The sequence below is a fragment of the Tasmannia lanceolata genome, unplaced genomic scaffold (assembly GCF_043159265.1).
Source record: "Tasmannia lanceolata isolate RefF3 unplaced genomic scaffold, GAP_Taslan_0.1 ptg000008l, whole genome shotgun sequence".
Lineage (NCBI taxonomy): Eukaryota > Viridiplantae > Streptophyta > Magnoliopsida > Canellales > Winteraceae > Tasmannia > Tasmannia lanceolata.
Genome location: NW_027518685.1, coordinates 23,789,896 through 23,807,384, shown reverse-complemented (window position 1 = coordinate 23,807,384; position 17,489 = coordinate 23,789,896). Strand labels below are relative to the sequence as shown.

Genomic DNA, 17,489 nt, shown 5'->3' with positions numbered 1-17,489 from the left:
TCCACGTCATCAAATATAACTGATTTTTCTTTTTCAACCAATTTTAAAATATAACCGAAAATGATGTGGATCCAATCAAGAGCCCTTCTTTATGCAAGGGCTCTCTTGTATCTATCATTGCTCCTATTTCTCTATCAATTCTGTTTTTATTTTTTACCATTTTGTCTAGAAAAGTTGATCTAGGCTTTTCTAGTCTTCATATGTTTCACTACTCTTCTTAGTTCTTTTATTTTTTTTATTTTAACTCACTCTTCCGAGTTCTTTTCAACTTATTCAAATTTTGTAACAACCCTGGAATGAAACACCAATATTGAAGAAAAAAAGAAAAGAAATCCAAACAGAATTGACAACTACGGATATCATCGCACTAGATTTCAATCACGTCCACAAAGTGCATAGATCAATTCTGTAATAAAACCACCCATCTTCTCAAGAAATTTCCTCCTGAACCATCTGACCAAAAATAGCACCTAAAAGAAGAGGACAGGGATGACAAACCCAGTAACCCTAAATGTTGTGTTCAGAAAATCCGCACCATTGCAACCTGGAAACCTGTCTCTATACTAACTACGAAAGAGACCTTATGCACTACGACTTTGTTTTCAACTAGCCATCGAGATCTTTCTCTCACACACCACAGGAGAAATCCTTCTCTCTCGTGAGTATGTTTCTTTTTGAAAAACACAAAAAATGGCATGTTTCTTATTTTGGTTACCCACCACAAAGAAAGTGGCGTGGGAAACCAGGCAAACTTCCCCAACATTATGCTTCCCCTGCTATCATTGAAAAAAAAATAAAGAATTTTCAAGACCTCCCCTGTTTCATCAGAGTAAGAAATCAAATGGATGATTATTCTACTAGTGAAATTGACCGTCGTCAAACCTGTTAGCGGATGAAAATAACCAAATTGTCGATGTCAATAGTGAATATTTTGAAGATCTTAGAGAAGATATTGGCAGCAGTGATCCTTCTGCCACACAATCACAAAAGAAGAAAATTAATCCTAAGCTAAAACACTATTGGATGAAGTAATTTTGATGGGGCCCAAAAGGAAAGAATCAAGGATGTACAAAAACTTAGTATTGCAAGCATTGTAAGAGTATATTTAATAGTTCTTATACTTGAATTCATGTGGACTTTTTGCTGCTCCTAGGGGAAAGGCATGTTTAGAAGACATCAGGCTTTAATGAGAAACCGCGCAGAAGAGGGTGTAAGACGGTAGCAGCATGTGAGGGGGAAAGCCATGCAGAATATGGAGTGCGTAAGAAGGTAAAAGAAAAGAAAAAAAAGGAAAAAAAGCATCTGAGAGAGAAGGTATGTGTCTGCTTCATTGAAGAAATCCACAAACATCTTAGAATGTGCAATCATTTGCTAGCTCAATTGAAGACGCATTTGATGTAGCAGATAGAAATTGGGTGTTTTTTTTTTTTGAATGGTAATGAAAGCTTCATTAAAAGAAAGGAGGTGTTCTGCAACTGAGGTGGAACAAGAAGAAAGCAAAAAGGTGGTCGGAACAAGAAGAAAGCAAAATATAAAGCATATAGGACAACAAGCAAAAATAAAAAGGCCCTCCAGGGGGGAGAAAATAAAAAAATCTGTAGAGTATCTCTACCCACTCCTGCCCAAGCTGATCTGTCCGCATTATTGTTGGCCAATCTCTGCACATGATGAAAATGAACATGGTAGTCTCCTGGATCTCATCCACCACAGCATCAAACTTCCAAGGGTGAGAGCAACTACCTCAAACGAGTGTCCCTCTAAAATCATTCTGCTTAATTCCCTCTCCTTGGTTAATGTAATGCCTTGCAAGACTGATCTCAATTCCGCTTCACTGGAATCTGTGAACCCAATGAGACCGAAAAAGCCCACCTACAAATTAGGTGTTTTTTTTTTTTTTTTTTTTTTGAATGGAAAGATTTGGTGTTCGTTTGAAAAATCCCACCTTGAATGGTAAAATTAGGTGTAAGATAGTAAAGACTTCATCTGCTAATGAGATTCCTTTCCATGCATTAAGGAAACCTCAATTTCATGACATGGGATCGGTGATTAATATTTAATAGAGGTGGCAAAAGTTGCAAGTGTCCATCATTGAGAAGGCAAGGACATATTTGTTACTTGATGAAGTGAAATAATGTGGATAAAAAGTTGCGCCTTAAGAAAGACACTTGGAATAGTGATGGGGTGTCAATTGGTAAGAGCCTATATTTAAAAAGGGCTAGGGCGGGGCTTTCATCCATTAAAAAGGATGATTCCTTCTCTTGAAGAAGCCATGCTTGAAAAAACCATTTTGATTATGTTTAAAAAACTAGACTTTCCTAATGAGCGTTCTAGAACGGGCATAAACATTGATGGATTGCTGAATAGAGCACCCACCCTTGATAGATTAGGCATACAAGCGTTCCAACCTATTTTGGTGAAGGGATGTAGCATGCACCCCATAGAATTTTCAGACACTGATAAGTACAAAATCAAAGGTTTCCCAGGTTTCGGCGGTGATAACAAGGGTGGATTCTGGAGATACTGTTTGATTCGATCAAAGGCCTTCAGACTTCTCTTATGGTGCAGTACTATCCTGTTATGGAAACTTGGAAAAGCAGTCTACGACACTGCGATTCCTCCTCCTATGGTTATGCCCACTTTTGTAGCACAAAATCCTCAGTCATCTTCTCCTCCACTAAGCATTCATTCAAAGTGAGCTTTTCAATCATTTGTCCGTTCTTTTGTCTTCCTTCCTTCTCTTTCCTATGTTTTGCCTTAAAGATCCATAACAGGTACTCATCTCACCTGAAGAATCCGTACTCATACTATAGAAGAGCAGATGCCTTCAAAATATAGGGCTTCTCTCTATCCTTCCTTTCATCCTGGAAGGGAGGGATGGACATTGATATATGAACCCTCGCCTAAAGACAGGCCCAAATAAGAGGGATATCGGTAGCCAACCGCAGAAGAGGGGCAGTAATGATGGATAATAGTCCATCCCCTCTTCAATACTCTTCTGCAGATAACAGGTATCCCCCACTTTCTTTATGAGTCTCCATATCTATTTCTTACTCAAGCAAGGCAAGGTGCTTGAAAGGAACAATAATAGGTTTGACTAAAGCAGGGAAGGCAAGACGCATGCACAGGACTGTTGTTAAGAAGTCCTCGCTCGGCACTTTTTAGGAAAGGAGGACGGCTGCTCTCTTGAGGCAGAAGAAGTCTTTCTAGTCTAAGAAGAGGCTGTCCCTCACTTTCTTACCACCTTAACTCAAGTCAGCGCTACTTTTTATCCAAAGCCAAACATTTCTTACCTTACAACCTTTCTTGGAAACTACTCCCCTTCTTTCTTCTAGATACACATATCTTTCTCGATGCATATATGTGAGTTGGTATATAAGTAAATAAAAAAGGAAGGGTTGAGGGAAAACTCGACCAGAAGAACAGTTAACCTAAGCGCCCACAAAGAGTGATTTCGAATACTGAAGTAGTAGGTCTTCAACCCTGAGCAATGAGCCTTACTAATAGGGGGCTTTCACTCTCGCCCTATAGAATGAATTGTTGGAGAGGTTGAGGAAGGTAAGTTGGGAATGAAGTGCCAAGTGGCATCGTAGAAGGATGACTGAACATCAGATGTGTATTGATGGAGTTGCTTGGTTCGGGTGAATGTGAACGCCTATTTTCCCTCCACGAGACGGGATAGCTCAAAGCCGATTGTTGGCTCGCTTTGCATGCCCCGCTCTTGCTCCCCTACTCAATAAAAAAAAATTAACTAAAAACTGGAACTGGAAAGTGGAACTAACAGCTTGAAGTAGAGCTTGAGCTGGAAGACTGCCCAACCCAACGTTCTTGCTTAGGAGCTGGAGAGGCAAGATAGGCTAAGAGCCAGGCAAGGCGGGAAGAGGGTGTGAGATAGATAGTTGTGTCATTCGTTAGATGGGACGGACTGACTTCCTTAAACAGGAGGTTGACTAGAAGATGGGTTGAAACTTAGAGAAAAACGGAATGAGGAGTCGAGTGATTACCAAGGTTACAAACATTTTGGATTCCTCCCCGAGTCCACTAAGAATAAGAAGCACTTTCTCAGGATAATAAATGGGCTTTGTATAGCAGCAAGATCTGGTGAAAGAGAAAATGACATGAACTCTAACTTTTGCTTTTTGAAGTTTATGTGCACTAATTTAGAAAGAGCTTCCAGGAGCAAATTGAGCCCTTGACCTATAGCAAATTGAGCACTTGCCGGGATGGGGTGTCAATTGTCTCTGACACAACGTCAAGAACAAGCCATTGATCAACATTATTGCACCAAATAGACACGGTCCAATGTTCTTATATGTTGAGGAATATTCATAAGCAGAGATGACAGAAGCGAACATTGCAGAATTCTTATTGAAAGCCATTGAAGAGGTAGGGCCATCTAATGTAATACAAGTCGTGACAGATAATGCAACAAATTGTAAGCTTGCAGGAAATGAGGTGGAAAAGTTATATCTTTATAGCTTTTGTCCACCTTGTGTTTCATACTTTGAATTTGATTTTTAAAGACTTAAGAGAGTAAATTTGACTAGTAAAACATATTTGACGGTTAGAAACATTGTCAAGTACTCATAAATCATACACATGCATTGGCAACGTTTAGAGTTCAATCAAATTAGAATTGCTAAAAGTGGCCAAAACAAGATGAGCAGCACATTAGATAAGGTTGAAGCAACTTGTTGATGTAAGAAGAGGCCATTGCGACACCGATTTTCCTTAGATCATGGAAAGAGTAGCTGAAAATTAGCAATGTTAATGGGTAAGAATCAGCACTTGTGGCCAGAGAAAACATTGAGGAGTTTTGGGATGTTGTGAACAATATAATAATCATCACAAAACTGATCTACAAGCCAATTCAGTTTTGTGACAAAGATGGCCCAATTATGGGTGAGGTGTGTGAGCCGATGACTAATATGCATGAGGAAATCAAAGATAGATTGAGCAATAATAAGCATGAAGCTTATTATTGTTTCAGTGTTCATTCTCCTTCACACTTTGGAGGGCTATCACTAGGAGCTTTTGTATGTCATGGGTTTTTCACCGCTCTATAAAGAAAACGATTTTGCAAAGAGGAGGAAGAAACCTTGGATCATGTACTGCTTCACTATTCATTCTCCTTTAGACTTTGGAGGGCTATTACCAATGGAATAGAGGCCCCTTTGGCAAGTCGGGCCGTATACTTTGGACTTTTGGAGGGCTGTGTTGTACGCCTTGATACGACACAGTTGGACAGAGAGGAATAGCTGCATCTTTGAAGAAAAAGAGAAAAAACTGCGAGGATATAACAGAAATCAAACTAGATCTTATCTCTTGGGCCAGTAAAGACTTCATCTTAGCATCATACTGTGAGAGACATTTTACGAGAATTGAGAATGGTCATCTGGGAAAGAGTATCAAAAACCAAGGTGGCCCCAAGTGACACCCCCTCCACCAGGATGGACGGCTCAATTTCGACGACAGCTCAAGGGGATCCCGTCATGCCGGGACTGGAGGCTCGTTCCGTGATTGTGCTGGGCGCACTCTATTTTCCTTTTTCGGTCCAGTCATGGTGTGCGGATCAAATGAGGCAGAAGCCAGAGCGCTTTGTGGGGTTTGCAATGGTCTTTCAAACAATGGATCACCCCATTAATTATTGAATGGGACTCATCTAATGTCATTGTGTGGGCTAGTAACAAAGCAGAGGGTCCTTGGGAGTTGGCTAACATAATTGATGAAAGACGTGACGTGTCTAACGCTATACGGGGAATTTGTGCATATGAGTCAGTGATTTGATGCTAATAGATTGACCAGAGGGAATGGATAAATAATTGATGGAAAAACATAACTTTTAATAAATGGGAACTTTCGGGTTTATTCAGGACCTAATCGCTGGGATCAGAAAGATGACTGATAGATGGATTCATCTTAGTCATTTTGCAAAAAAATACACGAGCAAAAATTGCAGGTGATCTAGGCTTGGATTATCAGGGATGGAGGCGGTAAGCTGCAGGTCATAGGGAGCCACTCAAGTGTGTCTTGAGAACATTTGAAGATAGCACAAGATGAAAGTGAGCCACAATTACTATGTAAATAAAATGTAAACTTTCACATGTGAAATGGGTGATTTTGCTAAAAAAAATAGGGAGCCACTCAAGTGTTTGGAATCTGGATCTGCTACAGCTTGTTACTAGCTAGTGTGCATTTTGGGTTTTGCTTGACACTTTCCACTGCATAGTTTTGCATTTGTGGAACATCTTGTTCCCTTTGATGTAATTCAGTTACAACTATAAATAAAACTGCCATCTTTCCCAAAAAAAAAAAAAAAACAATAAGCAGATGGAGAGAACATAGTATTATCCAGGTGGAAAAATGAATGTTCCTATGCATTGTCTTGGATTTGCTCTGTCAAAAAGATTTTATGATCCTATTTACATTAGCACCCCAACTCCCAGACACAGAATTAGTGTTCCAATGCATTGTCTTGGATTTGCTCTGCAAACAAGATTTTATGATCCTATTTACATTAGCACCCCAGCTCCCAGACGCAGAATTAGAAGTAAGTCCAATAAACAAAAAGGGAGCTATAAATGTGTCTCGAGAGCATTTGAAGATAGCTCAAGATGAAAGTGAGCCACAATTACTATGTAAATAAAATGTAGACTTTCACATGTGAAATGGGTCTCTACTCTACAATTGTTGCCTTCATTGATGCTGCGACTATGGATGCTATAGATTGGTGGGCAACTTACGGATCAAAAATACTGAAATTAGCAGACGTGACCTGTAGAGAGAAGTTGGAGCACCTGCTCCTTTATTTATAACATTAAAAGGAATAGGTTAAATTCAATATGAGCTAATTAGTTGGTTTTCAAGTTGATTTTTTTAGGTTTCTACGGCCAAAACGGCTCTTTTGGGTAATTCAGGGTATGCCCTGGAATGCCTTCTTTGATACTTTGTAATGACAGTGGGACTCCTGGTCCCTAATGTTACTTTGATAGTATCAATATATATGTCATCTTTCAAAAAAAAAGTTGATTTTTTTAGCACGGTGCCTTGGATGACTTGGATGATTCATTTGTGAGGTTGGAAGAGTTGCAATAGCGCTCACTAGAAGATAATGATTTTGATATTCTGCAGGAATTCTTGCATTAAAAAGAAGAAGATGGTGATCTAAGCAATAGTGTGCAGCCACTAAGTAGTTCAAAGCTTCATAAACAATGTTTCACTTCGGCTGGTACTTCCACTAGTCTACCACCTTGTTCTATCGGACGTGACTTTGTTCAAGAAGGAAGATCATGAGATGAAACCGACACCATAATTTAGTTTTAAGGATTTTATCTACTTCATGTTTATAATTTATGAGTTGGTTGATGACTGACGATATTGGCCTCTTTAAGAGGTTATGTTTCATTTATGATTTTTAGTCTTATTTCATGTTTATGCTTTATGAGTTTTAGGCTTTTAACTATTTCATATTTATGCTTTATAAGTAAAATATATATTATTCCTTATCTTTTATAATGAAGGAGACCTCCACAACAAGAAGCATCCAAAAGAAGATGAAACGTTTCAAAATGATATTTTTATGTTATCTAGTGTATTTTAATTGTCTTTGTAAGCTTGTATTAATGTGTTGTAACACTTAGAGAGAGCCACTTGTCTATCTCTCATTAAAAGAGCACCATAGTAGTATCCATCATCTTCTCCATGTGTAATCCACAGTTATAACCATCTCTCCTCTTCTCTTAACATGTCCCACCAAAGTAGTTATACTCATCTCTCATCTTCTCTTGCCCTATGTCACCCAAGTTATACCCATCTCTCATTTTCTCTTGCTACTTGTCACCTAGGTAATCTTACACATCGCTCAACTTCTCTTGCCATGTGTCACCCAAGCAGTATACACATTTCTCCTCTTCTCTTGCCACACTGTCACCCAGATAAGTTACACACACCTCTTCCTTAAAGAGAGGAGCACCATAGTAGTATCCATCATCTTCTCCATGTGTAATCCACAGTTATAACCATCTCTCCACTTCTCTTAACATGTCCCACCAAAGTAGTTATACTCATCTCTCATCTTCTCTTGCCCTATGTCACCCAAGTTATACCCATCTCTCATTTTCTATTGCTACGTGTCACCTAGGTAATCTTACACATCGCTCAACTTCTCTTGCCATGTGTCACCCAAGCATACACATTTCTCCTCTTCTCTTGCCATACTGTCACCCAGATAAATTACACACACCTCTTCCTTTCTCTTTAAGGAGAGTTCTTCGTATATTATTTTGACAATGAATGGTGGAATGAATAAAAAAATTGAAATCTTATGCAAGTGAAAATGATTTCCTACCCTCTTGATCGTGGGTATGATGCCCTAGATCCAACCTTTGGGCGATTTCTTAGCAATTAATGGTATGATACCCCGGTCCGGTATCTATTCCTATTCTAAGTAAGACTATATTTCTATCGTTTTTTTATCCTTCTTGTATCTTCTCTTTTTCTTCCACTTCTCCCTCCCAACCCCCGCGGCAACACCAACTCCCCTCCCGACCCCCGACCCCCGCCTGCACCCATACCCTCCCTCTACGCCCCCGCGGCAACCCCACCTCCCCTCCCGACTCCCGCCTGCACCCATACCCTCCCTCTACCCCCTGCGGCAACCCCACCTTCCCTCCCGACCCCTCCCTGCACCCATACCCTCCCTCTACCCCCTGCGGCAACCCCACCTCCCCTCCCGACCCCTGCATGCACCCCTATCCTCCCTCTACCTCCCCACCCTCCCGACCCCCGCCCCATCTTCTACCCCTTGTAATCCGCAGCACCACTCTCATCCCCTCACCCCACCCCACCCCACCCTCCCCCCCCCCCCCAAAAAAAAAAACCCCCCTAACCCTGCACCATAACCCCCACCCCCTTTCACAAACCCTAACCTCCTTTCCAAAATCTAAATAGCGAAATATATAAAAAAACTGAGGGGAAACACCAAAACCCTAACCCTAGCCTATTTCCTAGATCCTCTATTTTTTATCTTTTCTTCTCGTTTGCGGCTTTGATCTTCGTCATCTATGGCTACCTTTGTTTGCTCCTCCTTTGTCATCGGAGGCGCGATATGATATCTCCTCTTCGTTAGTTGGTTCCTCGATTGTTTTTCATCCTTTATTTTCTTGATTGTGTGGGTGTTCTCCTTTCTTAGTCCTTTGTTATCGTCATGGATCCACCTGTCATTGTGGATCCTGCTATTGGTTAGACCACTAAGGTCCGTGCCACACACCCTCCTTCGGGCTCTTCATCTGCTTCATACTTGTCACCTGTGGAGGGTTCTTTCCCACAGATGACCAATGCTGAGTTAAATGGAACCAACTATTTATCATGGAACGTTGTTGTTGAGACGTATCTCCTTGCTCAGGGCAAGGTTAGTCTTATTCGTCAGGATCCCTCTACTAAGGATGCTAGTTATGCTCGTTGGGAGCAAGAGGATGCTTTGATTCGCATGCATCTTCAGCAAAGTATTACTCCGTCTGTAGCTGCCACGATTATGCTTCTTCCCACCTTGAAGCAGATCTGAGATCATACCGCACTGTTGTACCCCAGGGTTGACAACCTCACACATATTTGTGCCACATACTCTGAATGGATGCGCCTCCGTCGTGGTCATGAGTCTTGCTGCACATTATGGCCAGTTCATCTCTCTTTGCCAGCAGATAGATGTTTTTATGCCCCTTACCTCCGATATTACAATGGTTCATCGTCAGCGGGACCAGCTTCGTGTAGTCCATTATCTTGACAGTCTGGCCCTTGAGTTCATACATCTTTACCATCAGATCATTGGGTCTAGTTCTATTCCGCCCCTTACTGAGGTCTATTCACGTGCCCAGCAGTGCCTTGGAGAGTCTTCACCCGTCATCTCTTCCGACAGTTCTGCTCTAGCAACCTATGATGGTGGTGGTGATCGATCTGTTTGTCATGGGGGTTCCTTTGGCCGTGAAGGTGGTCGTGGCCGCCCTTATTGTACGCATTGTCAGAGAGAGGGCCATCATATCGACACATGTTCCACTCTTCATCCCGAGCTTCGCCAATCTCGCTCAGCACATATGACTGCCACTACCCCATCCGAGGCGCCTGTTGCTTCATCCACTGCAGCACCTGTCCCAGCTGACGATTCCTTTACCATCTCACATGCCAACTATGAGGAGCTTCCTCTTCATCGCTTGACTGCTCACGCTCCGATTGCGGGCTTTGCACAGCCAGGTAGTTCACCCGCTACCCTTCTTTCTAGTTCTGGGTCCTGGATTATTGACTTGGGGGGCCTCGAACCACGTGACTGATAACCCTTCTCAGCTTACCCTTTGTACTCATTTCCATCTGCTTCTTACTCCATTACTCTTGCTGATGGATCCACTACACCCATCACTGGTGTTGGTACTGTTTGTCCCTGTCCTTCTAGTCCATTGTCTTCGGTTTTATGTGTTCCTAAATCACCTTTTAGTTTGCTTTCTGTTAGTCAGATTACGAAATCTTTGAATAGCTCCATCTCATTTTACCCTTATTGTTTGTTTCGGGATCTCTCGACTGGGAGAACGATTGGATTGAGTCGTGAGGTGGATGGGCTCTACCATCTCAACTGTCGATCGCCATCTGCTGCCTTACATAGTTCTGTGGATGCTTTTGTCGCATTGGCTACCCTTCCATTCAGCGGCTTCAGCAGACATCTGTTGTCCCTAGAACTATGTCTTCGTTTTCGTACGAGTCCTATGAACTAGGGAATCACCATCGTGTCTTTTCCTTCCCGAGTTGTTAGTCGAGTCTCTAGTCCTTTTGTTTTAGTTCATTCATATGTACAGGGACCCTCTAGGGTCGCGTCAACTACTGGGTTCAAGTATTTTATTGTTTTTATTGATGATTATGCATGTATGACATGGGTGTATTTGCTTAAAGACCGTTCTCAGATCTTCTCTGTTTTTCGCTCTTTTCATGCTGAAATAAAAACTCAATACAATTGCAATTTAAAGTGCTTACGCACAAATAATGCCCGCGAGTATTTCTCAGGCTCTCATGGTTTTCAGGATTATCTGTTGACTCATGGCATTCTCCACCAGTCTTCTTGTACATACACCTCTCAATAGAATGAGGTTGCAGAAAGAAAATTGCGATACTTACTCGAAGTGGCTCGCACCTTAATGTTTCAGATGCGGGTTCCGAAGACATATTGGAGTCATGCTATTTTGACCTCCTATTTTTTGGCTAATCATCTTACATCGTCTGTGCTTTATGGTGATTCGTCGTTTCGGGTTTTACATCCTCAGCAGGATCCATTTCCACTCACTCCTCATGCCTTTGGGTGTGTGTGTTTTGTTCACCACTTAAGCCCTGGACACGATAAACTTGATCCTTGTTCTGAGCGTTGTGTCTTCCTGGACTACTCTCGTACCCAGAAGGGCTATCGTTGTTACAGTCCTCGTCTCCATCGATGGTTTGTGTCGACAGATGTTACGTTCTTTGAGTCTGAGTCGTTCTTTAGCATCGTGTCTGGATCGAACCGGTGGTTTTGGTTCCTCTTCCAGTCCTATTAGACTCCATTCTAGTACCACATTCGTCACTGCATGAGCCTCTACCTGTCCATGTTGTGGATTCTCCTCCTTTTCCGTCTTCGGCAGCGCAGGCCCCTCATGTTTCTACAAAGCAGTATCAGTGACGTCGACGCATTGATGGCACACCCCTCCTCTCGAGCCATCACCCTCACAGAAGGAGATCCCAGTTTCCAACACTCAGGTATCTTCTCTACCCACTTCCGTTGAGCCATCTGATTCTCTTGTTGCTTGTGTCCTATTTCTCATTTTGTTTCTTATGATAAACTAACTCCTTCCAAAAGTTTTGTCTCTTTCTTGTCTTCTGTTGTGTTACCACAGTCGGTGCTAGAGCCCTTTGCTCACCCAGGTTGGCGTGCTGCCATGGATCTAGAGATGGGTGCCCTTCATGTGAACCAGACTTGGGATCTGGTTCCCCTTCCGTCTGGTGCTCAGCCAGTTGGGTGTCGTTGGGTATTCTCAATTAAGTACTTGCCTGATGGTACTGTTGAGCGCTTGAAAACGCGCCTAGTCGCAAAAAGATATACACAAACTGTTGGAGTTGATTATACAGAGATCTTCTCCCCAATTGGCAAGATACGGTTCGTGTCATACTCTCTCTGGCAGTTAATCAAGGTTGGATGCTTCATCAGTTAGATGTGAAGAATGCATTTCTTCATGACGACTTCACTGAGGAGGTGTATATGGAGCAACCTCCAGGGTACGTTGCCCAGGGGGAGATATCCTCCTCTTTGTCGCCTGCGAAAATCTCTCTATGGGTTGAAGCAGTCTCTGCGAACATGGTTTGGGAGGTTCGGTGAGGTCGTCATGCGTTTTGGCATGAAACAGTGCGTTGTAGACCACTCGGTATTCAGTCATCAGTCCTAATCTGGTTTTATTTTGTTGATTGTGTATGTCGATGACATCATCATCACGGGCAGTGATTCAAAGGGGTATACAGAGGTTGAAGACATTCTTACAGAAAGAGTTCTCCACTAAGGATTTGGGATGCCTCAGATACTTCCTTGGGATAGAGATATCATACTCTTCTCGAGGTTTATCTCTATCACAAATGACCAGTTTTGGATCTATTACATGAAACAGGAAACCTTGGAGTGAAATTTGCGTCGGTACCCATGGACCCCAATGTAAAACTTGCTCCAGAAGGAGAGTTATTGAAAGACCCTGGCAAATACAGGAGGCTGGTTGGTAAGCTGGTTGGAAAGCTTATATATCTTACGATTAATCGCCCAGATATATCGTATATTGTAGGGGTAGTAAGCCAGTACATGAGTTCCCCACGTACCTCATATTGGGCAGCAGCAGTTCAGATTCTTAAGTATTTGAAGGAAGCACCAGGAAGAGTTATTCAAGAACATGGTCATATGAGGATTGAAGGGTTTTCTGATGCTGATTGAGCTAGATCTCTAGCAGATAGGAGATCGACTACTGAATATTGTACCTTTATAGGAGGTAATCTAGTATCATGGAGAAGGAAGAAGCAGGATGTCATTGCTAAGTCAAGAGTTGAAGCCGAGTACAGAGCGATGGCACATACGAGTACAGAGCTCATTTGGCTATGATCACTTCTGTCAGAAATTGGTATCGTCACATTCTCACCTTCACAGTTGTATTGTGATAACAAAGCTGCAATACATATTGCAAGTAATCCAGTATTCCATGAGCACACAAAACATATCGAGGTTGATTGTCATTTTATTCGTCAGAGGATCACGAAGAGAGTAATATGTACCATATTCACTCGTTCTGCAGATCAATTAGCGGACATGTTCACAAAGTCATTGGGAAAGGCTAGATTGAGTGAAATTTGTAACAAGCTGGGAATGTATGATATATACATTCCAGCTTGAGGGGGAGTGTTAGAATGAGTAGTCACTATAAGGGTATAATTGTCTATGTACTTTATCTCATTAATATAAATACATAAGTGAGGGGGAGTTCTCTCCACTCACGATTCTCTCCTCTCATTCTTTCTTCTCAATAGTTTTAAATTTCGGCCGAAACATTTCGTTTCAGATGAAATATTTCAATTTGGCTGCTATCGAAACAAAATTTACTTGGAATAGGAAAAATTCAAGATTTCACCTGAAACTTCGGGATTTTATTATTGATTCAGTCAAAATATGCCAAACATGCAACTTTTTTTTTTTTTTTTTGAAACGACGGAACATGAAACTTTTCAGATAAAAAAACAAAGACATTTTGATAGAAACCCAGACAAAAATCAAGTCCACTTGCAAAAAAGACAAGAACCACGAGATTCCTGTAAGATATTTCTAAAAATGACAAAAAATAAAAAAACCAGTGGTGAAGAATCTTGCTTGGATTTCATCCTAATTTCGCACCGAAATGTTTTCGTGATTTTACAAGATTTTGGCTGAAATTTCGTACCAAAACCGAAATTTAAAACCTTGATCATAATGACAGAGGCAATATCAACTAGTAGCTAAAAGCATAATTTCATGGTTGGTAGATACTACTTCGAGCATGTAACTAGTCCATTAATGCCATAAACAATATTAGCAGATCTAATGCACGACCAACAAAACCAAATTTTCTACATATAAGAAAAAGGCCTGGTCTCAATACAGCCTGCCGGTGCATTCATGCGAACCACAATAACAATTTTTCCTTTTTATATTGCCATGAGAATCACGAACCTGGTCTAATGTATAATTGTAGTGGTACGTTAACTCTTGTAAAGGGGGAATATTCTCCGCAGCAAAGAGCATTATATGAGGCATTCTCATGTCATCATGATCATAAAGGAGATTCTGTGCATAGAGGTTAGGAGAACAACTATGATTGATAAATCTCCCCACATTACCATATTCAGCTGCATCAATGGTGAAGCACACATCCTCAATGACTTTGCACAAAGGACTTGATGGTAGGTCAGGTAGAAGGGTTGAGACTCCATCCCAAAGTGCATGGTCATTATAGTTATGCCCAATATCAAACAAATATTCATCATTACCTGTCCTTTGGTCCGCCTCTGTATCTTGGAGCAGCTCTCCCATGTATTCACATATGAAACTACCGGATGGAATAGAAGTCAAGGATCTGACTCCCCAACCCCTTGAATTGGTCTTGAAGATCTCTAATCGAAATTTGATCCCATGCTGGCTGACTCTGTTATGGCAAGATGAAGGACACTTGCAAGAAGGACCACACTCATAAACAAGTGGTTTTGCTTCCACAATAGCACCGTTGTAGTTGAAAGGAATCTCCCCTCCATTTTTAACAGCACAGGAACACTTCTCAGAATCTGAGCATCCATCAATGCACTCACAACCCCTAGGAGGAGTTGGGTTGTACCATGAAGGATATATTATCTTGGTTATGTATTTAAAAGGCAAGGGACGCTCATCATCTATATTATTAATAGCACAGATGGGCATCTTCTCATTTCCCTGAGAAATATCATCAACACAAAGACCTTCACGTACTTTCAATTTTTTTGACTTCTTGGCTTCTTTCAAAGCAACCTCCGGTTGTCCAGGTATTCTTCTCAACTGGAACTTAAAAACACAACAATCATGGTGTCCATTTTCTGTCCAAAAGTTATCAACTAGATATAGCCCATCATATGTGTATGTCGCAATTTTCTTTGGCCTTTTATTCATGGAATCACGGCCTTTAATTTCTTTAAATCCACGAATGACCCTCACGGGTTTTTGGGCATCCATACTGTTCTTCAGTGCTAGATTTCCCCGCTCAAGTTTTTGATCCTCAGGTTTCTTATGCCCAGTCAAAGGATTTCCACCTTGACCGGAATATATCAGGACATCAGAACTTCCCATGTCATCATCATAACCCCCAGAAGCTACAATACTTGTAGCAAAAATTTCCTCCCCTTCCCTTGCATAATCTATACCACCCTGAAATTGACGATGAAGGCCAATAATAGCAAGCTCCACCCTGCATTGAAATTCGTCACCAACTTCAACTCCAGGCACATTCCCTAGGATTTGCTTACCAGTGTTTACCCATTTATTTTTCTCTCTGAGAAGCTTAGAAGCCCTTAAATCAACCCGCTTATTCTGCCCTTGTTCCTTTGACTTTGCTTCCTCTTCTTGCAAAAGCTTCCTGCAGATTGCCTGAAAAAGACGTAGAGTCTCTCTGACTTTGTTACGAGTGACAATCTCTTCATGGTCATCATCTTTGCCGTTGGAATTAGGAATAACAAATGGAATCAAGCTCACACTTGAGTCATGCGATTCTTGAACAATAAGTGCATTTTCATCATCTACTTCAACAAGTGATACAGAATCTTCGTCATCCTTGACAACCCTTTTATTCTTGTCTTTTGAATCAGACTTCCCCATAAAAGAGGATGTCTTGTTTGGTGTTTTTCGTTTGTTTGATGAGGAAACGTTGTTTTCGTTTCTCTTGGAAACAGACTTCTGTTTGTCGTCCACCAAAGGTTCTTCCCTCTCTACCGTCCATTCACACTCACCAAGAGAGGAACTAATCACATTTGAATTAGAAAGCCACTCTCCCTGCCTCGACGGACACTTTGGTGCACCCATCAAAGCCTGCATAGTGATCGTATCACCAAAAGATTCCAACCCAATAGACTCATCTCCTTGAGATTGATTTTTAACACTATTTTTATCTTCTGAACCCCCCATGAACTTTCTTTCGGAACTCTTAACATTGCAGTGTTTCGGAGCTTCCTTGCCGACTTTCCCTTCTGAACTTTCGCTTTCGCTGTCACTTATAATAATTACAGATTGAGATATTATCCACGATCGCGTCTGACTTTTTTCACAAAATTCTCTCGTATCCCCCTTTTCCAACTTACTCCCAAGAGCCGCTCTAACTTCTACTCTGTCACTGACTTCATTGGTATCATCCTCAATCATAGATTTTGAACAAACAATGTCACCAATCTCTTTGCTAACAGTAATCTTCAACTTACTCATAAACCCATCTCCAACTTGATCAGTATCAATTCCTATTGAATTGCCCTTGACATTGTCAATTTTCACAGCCCTAGGCAACCCATCTGATGGCTTGAAGCCCCGAACATCATCGACACTAGTATTTCCTGAATAACCCATCTGAATTGCTCCACAAAAAGAAGATTTCCCACAAATGGCAGAGGGTTTTCTTCTCTTATATTTAATAGGATCCCTGTTGTTTCCCAAACTCCAATTCTGCGAAGACTCGTCCTTAACATCCCCATCTCTAAGGGCATTGGGTTTTCTATTCTTATACTTAATTGGATCTCCATTGTTTTCCAAACTTAGTTTCCACGAAGATTCGTCCTTACAATCATCGTCACTGAGAGAATCAGCATAATTGGTAATACACGGAGTCTGAGTTTCCATTTTTTTTTTTTGTTTGTTTCAAATCAAACAAAGACAAGAGAAAAAGAAACAGATGCAGGAATCAAACAATAAAGTAATAGCAAAAAAGCATACAGTCTGTGACAACAAAAACCCTAGAATGGAATAAAATCGGATCTAACAAAAATATTTCCTATCCATGGAGAAATGGTTCCGAATTCAACAGAAACTAACAACAAAACAGATTTACAAGAAAAAAGGAGAATAGACGAAGAGATCTTAGGGTTTGGAGATTAGGATTCGAATGAGAAAAACAAATGAGAGAGAGGAAAAGAAACCCTAGGGTTTGGAGAAGCAGACCTGTTATGGTGGGAAAATCCCCGCTTGGATTTCGAAATTCGTCCCGTGTCATTGCAAATCCAAATTCTTCGGCAAATTCAGATTCCTTTTCTGGCCGTTTGTATCATATTCTTCATCCTATAAAATCTCTATCTATATATAGATTTTGGGAGGTTGTTTTTAGTTTTCCCTCCGTCGCGACTAATTACGTTGCAGACAATATACGCTACATACGCATCTCTAATGGGCGAGCCCTCCTTTTCAGCGTGATTTGACG

At 41.2% G+C, this 17,489-nt stretch overlaps 1 protein-coding gene across 5 annotated transcripts; it reads right to left on the bottom strand.

Moving 5' to 3' along the window:
• Positions 1–416: 416 nt before the first annotated feature.
• On the bottom strand, positions 417–17,489 carry LOC143884894 (histone-lysine N-methyltransferase, H3 lysine-9 specific SUVH6-like). Of its 5 annotated transcripts, none has more exons than XR_013253086.1 (3): positions 17,234–17,489; positions 883–970; positions 417–776 (listed from the first exon to the last, which is right to left on the bottom strand). XR_013253086.1 is itself a non-coding variant. In XM_077388739.1 (2 exons), exon 2 carries the CDS (start codon positions 16,643–16,645, stop codon positions 14,162–14,164), a length of 2,484 nt encoding a protein of 827 aa, XP_077244854.1. In that variant the 5' UTR covers positions 16,646–16,903; positions 17,234–17,447; the 3' UTR covers positions 14,112–14,161. The 5 variants fall into 5 exon arrangements, 3 of the variants coding, with proteins under 3 accessions (XP_077244854.1, XP_077244855.1, XP_077244853.1); XR_013253088.1 differs by having other exon boundaries at positions 417–773; XM_077388739.1 differs by lacking the exons at positions 417–776; positions 883–970 and adding an exon at positions 14,112–16,903 and having other exon boundaries at positions 17,234–17,447.